The 12,080-nt window shown below is 36.3% G+C and overlaps 1 protein-coding gene across 1 annotated transcript; it reads left to right on the top strand.

The window, feature by feature from the left end:
* Positions 1-375: 375 nt before the first annotated feature.
* Positions 376-9,975, top strand: LOC105172362 (PWWP domain-containing protein 1). Its single transcript, XM_011093752.3, has 2 exons — positions 376-1,674; positions 7,440-9,975. Exons 1-2 carry the CDS (start codon positions 588-590, stop codon positions 9,539-9,541), a joined length of 3,189 nt encoding a protein of 1,062 aa, XP_011092054.1. The 5' UTR covers positions 376-587; the 3' UTR covers positions 9,542-9,975.
* Positions 9,976-12,080: the final 2,105 nt, after the last annotated feature.

The following is a 12,080-nucleotide window of genomic DNA, read 5'->3' as shown; positions in this document are numbered from 1 at the left end:
TTTCAAACAACATGCGATATGATACCCGTAATAAGTAAAAAATACAACAGATTATATTGAAACACCTAAAAAGGAATAGCTTAAAATATTTATTTAAAATAAAATGTGAAATAACTATAGTAATTATAAAATGCAAATGAGTATTTACAATGAAATAGCATTAATTATTACATTTTAAAATAAATTGTCACAATAACTGTAAGACAGAAAAATACAGCTGATAGTATTAAAACAAGTAACAATTAATAGCATTAATTATTATAAAATGTGATAATAATTGTAATAAGTAAATAAATGCAGTAGATAATATTAAAACAATTAACAATACTGTAATTTAAAATATAGTTTGATAATAAGTAGAAAATTGCAGCAAAAATATTACAACAATAAAAGATAACAGCTGGAGCCCCTTCGGCACCGCACCCTCTCTTCCTCTTCTCTAGGGTTCCACATTTTCCAAATTATAACCATCTTCCCTCGTCGCTCGGTTCATACATATTTTTAATCATTTCTTTTCTTGTTTGAAATTTCGATCAAAAGTTTAGGGTTGAAACAGTAGGCTGTTTGTGTCCGGGACGGTATCGGTGATGAGCGCCAGCAGCAACGGCGGTCCTGAATCGCCGTCGGGTCAGAGAACCGACTCCGTTGGCGACGAGCGTACCTTTGTTTCAACTGGTGGGGGTGATTCCGGGGCACGCTTGGGATTAGATGCAGTGGGTTCCACTGACGGAGCAGCTAGGGTTTCACTGGCGGACGCCGATGGATCAGTTGAAACGAGGGTTTCTAGCAATATGAGTGAATCTAGGGTTTTGAAGCTAGAAGAGGAGGAAATTAGACGCGGAGATGCGAGTGGCGGTGCTCTGGAGAATCAGCCTAGTTCTTCTGTTTTAAGGGGGAACACTGATGATAAAAAGAAGGCTGATTTACGGAACGGTAATTCTGATAAGAGAGTAAAAAGTGCGGCGGAGGATTATGATTCAATTTTGTCGGAATTTGACCAGTTTGCCGCTAAAGGATTGGGTGAGGCTGTTGGATATGGGTATGAAATTGGAGATATGGTGTGGGGTAAGGTGAAATCGCACCCGTGGTGGCCTGGACACATTTATAATGAGGCGCTTGCTTCTCCTTCTGTTAGGAGAAGTAAGCGAGAGGGCCACGTGTTGGTAGCATTTTTTGGGGACAGTAGCTATGGATGGTTTCAACCAGGGGAGTTGGTTCCTTTCGAAGAGAACTTTGCGGAGAAGTCTCAGCAAACATCCTCACGGCCTTTTGTGAAGGCGGTGGAGGAAGCTGTAGATGAGTTATCAAGAAGACGGAGCTTGGCTTTGGCCTGCCGATGTAGAAATGAGTTCAATTTCTGGCCCTCTAGTGTCCAGGGTAACTTTGTTGTGGACGTGGGCGATTATGAGCCTGGGGTTTATTCATTGACTCAGATAAATAAGGCAAGAGAAACATTTCAGCCAATAGAGATGCTTTCTTTTGTTCAGCATTTGGCTTTGACACCCATCGCTAACCAAAATCGGACCATTGGGTTTATCAAGAACAAGGCCACAGTTCTGGCATGCAGAAAAGCACTGTATGAAGAGTTTGATGAGACATATGCACAGGCCTTTGGAATGGTGCCAGTTCGCCCTCCTAGGCCCAGTGCACCGGTGGCTGTGGATCCATCCAAAGGTATTTCTTTTATGATGATGTTTCGATACATTTGTGGATTTATATCTCCAGAATTTAATGTTGCCATGCAGTGTGATGCTTCCTTGCCGTTCACTTTTACCATCTGATGACTTGTCCAGCTAAATACATCTTTTACTTATTATCTTTATTCTTTGATAACAGCAATAAGATCATGACATGAAACTAAGTTGATAAGGCAACATTATGGTACCAGAAAAATTAAATCACTGAGTCAAAAGGAAATACAACTACCGTTTGAATAATTAATAATGTGCTAGAGCCTACACAGAGAAGTTTGGAATAGTTTTCTTTTATTCTTTGAGGAATGGCATGACCAAGGACAGATGGCTATCCTAGGAACAAGCTTCAGAAGTAATGTGTATGTGTTAATGGAATCTAGAATCTTATCTTTGGTGGCTTTTATCTTTGTGGAGGTAGTTAATAGAGATGTGGATGGGATTTAAATATGTTTTCCAGTTTTCCTTGTTCTCTGATAGTTAATTTCTTATGCAATGTGACTAGAGGGCAAACGCCCAATAAGGAGTATATGAGGCAATACAAAGCAAACAAAAGAGTCGTGGCTCCTACATCTTCACCTTAATACTTAAGATGATATATCTAACATAATATTTAACATTAGGGAACAAAAGATAAATTGAAGAAAGAAAAACAGGGAAACGAAGACATAATGACTTCTTGGTACAAGTTCTTGTCATAGAAGAGGGCTGAGCCTCAAGAAATCCTTGAACCCTCAAATTAGGGAGCAATAACTTCGGACCTGGAACTGGATCCAATGAATTGTAGAGGACTAGACATCTGGCACATTTCGTTAATACAATGTGTTTGCGAAAGGGGTGCGCGTAGTCGCATGTGTAGTGAACACCGGTGTAGCGGGTGGGTGGGGTTACCAGAAGAGAATAGAGACGCATTTTTGCTGCAGCGGAGCTTTTGTCCATGTCGCCAATTTTCTTGCTGCAGAATTCGTGGAAAAAATGCCTTGTGGTTGTCACACTTGGGTGCTACAAGGGGAGCTGATTTCAGTCAACAAGAGCTAGAAGCACTAAGCACTAGGCCTGACCGATGCCCTTTTGTCTCTGTGCAACAATTATTGGTGGTAGGGGAAGGGATGTTTGTCGGTTGTCTTGATTGGCTAGTGGCTTGCACAGTCAAGAATTAGGGTTTCATACATTGTTTCTTCTCTCTTTCCTTTTTTGTTTCTTTTCTTTTTGTTTCTCTTAAAATAAACAAATTTATATAATATATAGTTATTTATACAACCTGCTTTATACCATGTGGGAAATTAGAGAAATAAAAATATGTTGTATTTACCTAACAAGACGGATCTCTATATCTAGAGACAGGACTTACAAATCAAAGTATATCATGTGGTTCCTACCAAATATAACAATCCTAGGAGATGTATACAAATCATATTATATCTTCTAGTAATGATGTGTTTTAATACATATCTTTCTTTGTCTCACTTCATGCCAAACGAAAAAGTTCGTGATACTGCCAGTCACGTGATATTTTTTCTTACCACACCTTTGGTATAAAGCAAAACTTGAACGCAAGCAACAGCCCAACTTAAGAGTGTGTTTGGTTGGAGTGAAAAATGGAGGAATAAGAGAAGTGGAAGTAAAAATGGATGTATAAGAGATACTTGTGTTTGGTTAGGAGGAAGAGATGGAGGTGAAGTAAAACTCGATGTTATATGAAACTCCTCCAGAGTACAATTTTGTTTTCGTCTAAAATTGGGCTGAAAAGTGGAAGTATAAGGTGAAAAGATAAAAAAAGTACAGTTTTTGCTTTATTTACTCTATTACCCATATATATCTATGTATATATATATATGATTTCTCTCCAGTTATTTTTCTCGTTGATAATGCCGTACATAAGTGCCAAAGAAAAAATAACAGAATCGCTGAAAAACTACTGCATCGAAGTCAACAATCAGGTAAAACAATCTTGTTAGTAATTTTTTTATTTACTTAAACTAAATATTTTAGTATAAATGAATAATACTCATTTTGATGAATATTTTATTAATAAAAATATTCTTATTCTTATTTAATAAATATTTTATTAATAAGATTTTTAAATTTTTGATATACTAAAATTATACTAATTTTAGTATAATATTAATTTATTTATTTTCTGATACAAAGTGAAAAGCGTAATTTAGTAAAATTATAAAAGTTAGTCTTTTCTTCTCAATCTATTTTCCTTGTACTAAATAAGGGTATAGAGATTTACTTCCCTTCCAATCATCCCTTAAAGGAAAACTATTATTCTTTCCCTCCCCCTCCCCTTTTCACTTCCCTCCCCCTTCCACTTCCCTTTTCCACTTACTTGAACCAATCGAACCCCAAGATAAGATAAGATGGGTAACACTACATATAAAACATAAAACACCAAAGCAAAACTGGTGAAAGTAGCTTTAGCTAGTCAAAAATCCAACGCAAGGGTTGACCATCCCTTGGTGAACTGTACTGTTTTTAGTCCCATGAAAATGTTGTATAGGAGGGCTGAGTTAGATTTTCCATGAAATCCTTGAAAATCAAATTAGTGCTCAATAACAGTTCCATGTCCGGAACTATCTCCAATGAATTGAAGAGGACTCGATGTCTTGAACACTTGATTTCTCTAATGCAAATCTTTCTTTCTTTCTTTCTCTTCCTGCGGTGCACCTTTCGCATAAAACAAAATACTGAAACATTAGATAAACTTGAACACAGACAAAAGGCGAGTTAAGATAACACTACATAGATAAATATCAAACATAAAACATCAAAACAAAGCAGATGAAGTTAGCTCTTGAGTTCAAAATCAGACACAAGGGTTGACCAATCCCTTGGTTGAGTGAATGAAAAAGTTCCGTTTCGATAAACCAATATAAACTGTAGTACTATCTTATAAGTATTAAGTAACACTCTTTTTATAGTTAAAATTGTCTTATTTTACTAGACTTAATGCGCAGAGCTTCTAGGTGAATCCTCATCTAACGTGATGCAACCTCAATAAAGGTTGAAATTTTGTTTATGATGGAGATCTATGCCTGCCCTGGTTTGTGGATCATGGATAATGTTCAAGATATGCTAGCGCCAACAATTTATGGAGCTTTGTTTAGGAGATAAGAGAAATTATATTGATGATGTGTTGTTACTCTGGGATTTCTTGAATTGATTTTTTTTTCTATGTATAGAATTGAAATAGGCGAATGTAGCAGTCGGCTCAGGCTAAGTTATTGTTTCACCTGTTTGCCACATTTGGCAACTTAATTGATGCATTAAATAATTTTGCACATAAGTTGGATATGATTAATCTTGACTGTAGGATTTGCTGAGGTTGGTTTCGAGTTTCAACTGAAAGGTTTTTTCCGAATACTTGGCCGCCGTTTTTCCTCATTAAATGCCTGCAGATGTTGTTTTCGTGAATTACTTATGACCAAACTATGTGCACTTTTGACTTAAAAGTCATCCTGGTTTCCTTTTCTCTATTTCAGGTCACAATACGCATAGAACATATATTGTTGTCTACCTCTTCAGCTATAGTTATAAGGAACATTTTGCAAGACATAAGCATGTCTCTTTCTTCCGAAATGCACTCAAGCATGTGTTGAAAATTTCCAATTACCTTGTGTTGAATTTGTAGGTGAGAATCTGGTGAATTTTTTCATTTTGGACTAAGTACCTACTTTGGACTTGATAATTGAGAACTATGCCACAAAGTAGGACATGGATGTTCGACAAATTTTATGAACAAGTGGAGTTGAATAATGACAAAAATAGGGGGTTTGATTTTGTTAAATTTGGTGGAGTGGAACAGGATTATGAGTTAGATAAATGCCTTCTGGGAAGTATTTCAAGTTGTCATTTTTTTTATAGTAAGCTTGTATATTCAGCTCAGCTAGACCATAGTTCTAAAAGGTGTGTCTTGGTGTGTGGCACAAAAGGCGAGAACTCAGTTCATCTTCCAATAATGGAGGTGGGCTGTGCCGCTGTGGCCTGGCCCAGACATGGTGTTCGCCTGGTGAATCCCAGCCTTAGAAGCGCTGGGAGGGGCCATCAATTTTTTGTTGTGAAAAAGAAAAAAAAAGAAAATCTAAAGCCCAGAAACAAAGATCGAGGAGAAAACCCAATCTGCACCAGCCTCTCTCTCCAACAGTGGCAGCATGGTTCCCATGTCTTCTTTCTTCTCTTTCTTGTTCTCTTCTTTTGTTCTTCTTTCTTCTTTCTCTTTCTTCTTCTTCTTCTCTCTCTCTTTCTCCCCTTTTATTTTCTCCCTTCTTTCTTCCATATGCTACTTCCATCTCTTTCTTTTTCGCCTTCTTGTTTTCTTCTTTGGTCCTTCCTTTTTCTGTTTTCTTTTCTATCAAAGACAAAAGATCCAATTTGGAGGCCTATTAGTTATCTTTTTCCCATTTTTTCCGTAAACTGTTGATTACTTGATAATTATTTTTCTTTGTTGTAATTATTTAATGCTGTAACTCAAGTTTCTTTCTATAACATACAAGTAATTTGCTAAATAAAGAAATTGTTGATTTCTCTTGTTATGGTTGTTAAATAAATTTCTGAAGGAATAAATAAAATAATTGTTAGATACACAAGTAAATTGTTAAATAAAATAAATAATTCTTTTACATATTTCTTATATGGGTATTTCATTTTTGCTGAATTTATTTTTTTTAACCAAAGTTGTCTCTAGTTTCTATATTTAATTGTTTGACATTATTATTATTGAAAAATATAATGGTATATATTTCTGTAAATTTGTCGAAAGGTGTGCTGTCGGTGTGCCATGGCGTCTCGGCTCCTTTTCACCATGGCTTGCCATGCACCCTTAACAAGTATGACTGGTCGGCTGTTCAATTAAATGAGCTCTAATAAGTTAATGTTACCAGGTGGATTTCTTGATTAGGCAGTGACATAGCTTCTTCCATGCTTTCAACATGTTATGTAGATTTGCAGTTAGATCAAATAGACAAAGTGTAAAGGGTATAATGCATCCCAAGTGAGTTTTTCACTGTGTAGACGAATCACATTGTAAACGTTCGGTTGAATTTTTTGTGAGCGTGATTTTATTTCGAACTTGATTTGATTGTTGACAAACTGAATTGCGTGAACTTGTATAGAACAAAGACAAATTGAACTCGACTAGCTTGATACACACATATTTGCTTTTATTTGTATGTACTTGTATATATTCAGCATTAGATTGTGAATTATATCATAAATATAACTAAATGAAAGATCCTTACAGTTGGGTTGTTAGGTTAACATTCTGAGTTCACACTAGCTTCTACCTCAAGTTTAATCTTGACTAGCTTGCACATATTTACAAGAAATTTGGCTACATATGGTGTTTTATGTACTATGTTATTACAAATTTGTTGAAGACATTTGTTTCAAAGCAACTAATTAATCGAGGAATCAATTATTATAGTTAGACTCTCACTTGATATTTTTGCTTGTTGATTTTATTTGTTAGGTTCATTATCTATTTTCTAAGCTTGTGGACCTATTTGTGATTTGTGCCAAGAGCTGATTTGCTTGCTATCTGGTTCATGCTAGACAATTGTTGATATTAAAGCATCCCTGTAATTTGTGGTTCTTTTTTTATCTTCTTCCGCCTTAAGCCTGCTTCTGGTGTTAATGGTATATTTCTCATGTAAATAACCAGTTTCATGTTTTAATATTTCTGAGCTTTTCCTTTACTATATTCTGGTTTTTGTCTCATCTTTCTTGTTCTTCTATGTTTTACAGCTCCATTGAGTGGCCGACTGGTGATTGCTGAAGCCCTTGGTAAGAGTAAACTCTCTGCAAAAAGTCCTAAAACGAAAGAGCAACTGGAGAAGGACAAATATCTTTTTAAACGGCGAGATGAACCAAATCACATAAAGACCAAGAAAGCAAGTTCAACTCAAGCGGTCCGCGCTGCTCTTTCAATTTCGCTTGATGGATCGGGGTTATCAGGGATGCTAGCGGACTCTGGCATAAAAGGCCACATGCACCAAACTTCTGTATCTGGTATCAGTGATGGTCAGCATCAACCCACGAATGATCAGGCATCCATTGTCAGTGATATCAAATCTTTTGAAGCTTCCAGGAAACTTGTTGAAGGTGGAGTGAAGAAAGTCAAGGTACACAAGCGGCGTGCCGGGGAATTGAATGCTGAAAATGCAACCCCAATTGAGGAAGAGAAAAAGAAGAAGAAAAAGAGAAAGAAAGAAATAAACATTGAGCGGCCAACTGGGGAATTGACTGCTGAGAATGTAATTCTGGTTGAGAAGAAGACGAAAAAGAAAGAAATAAGAGCCGAAACCAGCACTGACCCTGTGCAGTTGCCTCTTGCTAATAGCAGCGGAGTAGCAGTGGAGAAAGTACCAGAAATGCTATTTGATGTTCCACTTGATGCTAATAAACAGCCTGGCAATGAGAAGGATGGTGTATCCGGTTCTTCATCTCTGGTGGAGGCACAGCGAGCAGTTGACCTTGGGCAAGTAGAACTCCAACAACTAGTGACAGATCTGCGTGCTCTTGCCCTCAATCCATTTCATGGAGAGGAGAGAAATTGCCTATCTATCACCCTATCATTTTTCTTGAAGTACCGCTCTCTTATATATCAGAAGAGCTTGGTTTTATCGCCGCCAACTGAGAATGAGACAAGTGAAGTGCATTCCAATCTCTTACCTGCTTCTACTGCTTTGCATGGTCCTGGTGATAATGACAAGTCATCTGTGAAGCTTACGAGACCTTCGGTCAGGCCTGATGATCCAACCAAAGGTGGTAAGAAACGTGTTCCACCCGACCGTCCGGAAGCCATTAAGAAAAGAAAGAAACTTGATGGCTCAGAGGATGTGAACAAAAAGAAAAAGCTCGTTGACTCAGAGGACATCAAGAAGAAGAAGATAATAAACGAGTCGAAGTTGTCAACTGTGGAAAAGAAGATTCCCCAGAGGTCTACTGAATTGCAGTGGGGGGATATGAAGGAAATTACTGAAAAAAATGTGCCTCCAACACTAACAAAAGCAGGAAAATTAGATTCTGGTAGGAGAATGGAGCAACCAGCGAGAGTGCCCAATCCAACTATGCTAGTCATGAAGTTTCCAACTGGTGCGGGTCTTCCATCTGGTGCAGAGCTGAGAGCAAAATTTGCTCGTTTTGGTCCCCTTGATCATTCGGCTACTCGAGTGTTTTGGAAGTCATACACATGTCGTCTGGTCTTCCGGCAGAAGGTTGATGCACAAGCTGCGTTGAAGTTCGCAATTGGAAGCAGCAACTTATTTGGAAATGCAAACGTGCGGAGCTACATCAGGGAGGTGGGAGCCGAGGCAGTGGAATCAGAACCTGTCAGGGTTCAGAAGGAAGACTCAGCTGGGGTCACGCAGTCCAGAAACTCCACACTTGAGCACCGGACGTCTGCGAAAGTCACTGTGCAACCACCTCAGCAGTCGGTGCAGCTCAAGTCCTGCCTCAAGAAGCCGTCTGCTGAAGAAGGCGGTAATGGCAATGGTAGAGGTACCCGTGTAAAGTTCATTTTGGGTGGGGAGGGAAGCACTAAAACTGAACAACTTTCTAGTTTTCCTGAGGGTACATCATCTTATGCACATTCAATGGATTCTGTTAGTAAGAATTTGCCAACATTTGTTCCTCAATCCACTGTTACTCCTTTGCCTGCTCATCAGTTCCAAAACTTTCCAATTAATATGCCTACTGCTGAGCCACCACCTAGATCTCTTAACGCCCCACCCGCCACACCCACAAACGACATTTCGCAACAGTTCCTAAGTCTTCTAATAAGGTGCAAGGAAGTGGTAACCAACTTGACTGAGGTATTAGGCTATGCGCCTTACCATGCTCTTTAAGATTGGATTGAAAAGTGAGGATGACGCTTTTAAGAAACGGGACGAAAATAATCAGTTCAGAGTTGATGAACGACAACCAGTGAGGTGCGGTGTGGATGGAGACGAACCAGACAATCAGTTGATCTGAGAGAGTGGGTTCCAGTTGATCCGAGAAAGTGGGTTCTGTGGAGACGAACAAGACAATGAGTTGAGCAAATTCTGTTTCTGTGTCAAGATTTGCAAATGCAAAATTAAGATTGTTGTTAGTGATAACGTTAGAGTTCTCTACCTCCGACTTCTATAATTTTCTCTTTCTGTTGCTACTCTTTTCATGTGAAATTATTGCCTTGTCTCCTTTTAACTCCTCTTTTTTTTTTTTTTGGTGTATGTATGGGGCACTATATCTATATTAAAAATGGCAAGTCTGTGACTCTGTCGCATTGCATCTCACAGAATGATCTTTTTATCTTCACTACTACCATCTTTATTTATTTGTAGGGATAACTAAATCTCCACTTCTGACTTATCGTCTATTTATACAAACTATTCATATATTTGGAAAGTTGCTCGTACACCTACTATGAACATTAATACCATTTACATAATTTACTTATATTTTTTTAAAAAATTATACACTCCTCGAAAAGGTTGGCTTCAATAAGCAAATTATTCTTACTTTTTAGTTGTCAATAATAGCTTTTGTAATTATGCATATGAGTAATTTTTGTAAATAATCCATAGATGACGTGAGTAATTATTTATATATATGAATAATAATAGTATTTTTTTTTAAATGCTTCATATATATATATATTATTTTTAATTAAGTTTGTATATGAGGGATGTTTAAGCACCCAATGGACGTAATAATCTCGTCTCTAAGTCGAGCCTGATTAAGTAGGTTATCTCTTTTCATGTTTGGACTTGGGTCCTATTAAATGGATACTGTGTAGGCTCTTCAGCCGTATATGACATTCCAATTATTTTAGGTTAAATTATAATTTCTTCTTAAATTTAATATAATTATAAATATTTTTTTGTTGTTTAAAACATTATAAATACTCTTCAAATATTTGATGAAATTATGTAATTCTTGGATGGAGGTATGAAATTGTCAATTATGTCCTTACTGTATTTTTTCCTTTGACAAATCATAAAAAAATTACCCACTTAGTCAATAAAAATTTTAAAATTTTTAAAAAATAAATAAAATTATAATTCATAGTTCATATGGATATTTTGGTCAGTTTACCATAAAAACAGATGAAAACCTAACGAAGACTAACGGAAAAGACTAACTGTTAGACGGCCATTAAAATTAAGAGGGTATTGGTAGTTTTCCAAATAATAAGGAGGTATTTGTAATTCGGTCAAATTTTAAGAAAAAATATTGTAATTTATCCTTTTTTTTTTTTGTGTGACGTTGGAAGTTATACGCCAAGATTATAATTATGGGATCAAATTTTGTTAACGTGTGAATATTGGTTTATTTGATAATAATTTTTAGTCATTGATGACGTTGATAATTGATATATTAATTATTAATAATAAAAAATGTCATTGTTACCAATTCAAAAAAAAAAAAAAAAAAAAGTGACAAATTTTGTCCCCCGAATTGACTGATCATATGCTTCAATCCCTAGGTGAGAATGCACTTTCCTTGACGTACTTCTATTTTCTCTGGAGTAGACGGAATCTGCGGAACTCCGTAATGTATACAGCATGAATATGTTAGAAATTGAGGGATGACATTGGACAAACATTCTAGAGATTTTTTTAAATAAAATTAAAATCATATTAGAATTTTTTGAATACTAAGTAGTGAAAAAATAATCAATACAATTTTACAACCGATCATATTAGATCATCAGATGATACGATAATCGTAAATGCGAAAGCGTACTTGAATTCATAGCTATAGAGAGCTTAGTAGAATCGTGTCAGCAACCTTCCAAATCAACACGGTTGCACAGATTTTCTTTATTTTCTTTTTCTCTCTGATAATGGAATGTCATAAGATATAATGAAGTACCGTATGATTTGGGGACCATGACATACATATATATATATATAATGATAATAATAATAGGTATTTCAACTTCAGCCATCATTAAAACTGAAATTATCATTAGTCTCTACACATTAAAGGCTCACATTCTATCAGATACATTAAAACTCAAATTACTGAAACCTTATTTGATCACTTTATTGAGCATAAATTTCGATAATCCATAAAATATAATGATTTTACATATAAGCCAAACGTTGGATTAAGGATCCAATATTATTAGATTAATAAATCCAACAATCTCCCAAATGGACTATATGTACAAACCTTAATAATTGTGCATTATTTTGAGCTTAACTTTGTTGTCATTCCTCAATGTATCTATAAATCAATCCGGTCCATCAATCATATCAAATGAGGATCAAGGAGGCCTTTTCTTATATCTATCGTAATTTGACCCATCAATGGTCATTACATTGATATAGCTGAATGACATGGATCATGACATGGATGTTAGAGAATGGACCTGGTCAAGATGGACATTCTGGAATA

Source organism: Sesamum indicum, linkage group LG10 (genome assembly GCF_026168435.1).
Source record: "Sesamum indicum cultivar Baizhima isolate 11 linkage group LG10, ASM2616843v1, whole genome shotgun sequence".
Classification (NCBI taxonomy): Eukaryota; Viridiplantae; Streptophyta; class Magnoliopsida; order Lamiales; family Pedaliaceae; genus Sesamum; species Sesamum indicum.
The sequence above is the reverse complement of the archived record's forward strand: the minus strand, read 5'-3'. Positions and strand labels throughout refer to the sequence as shown.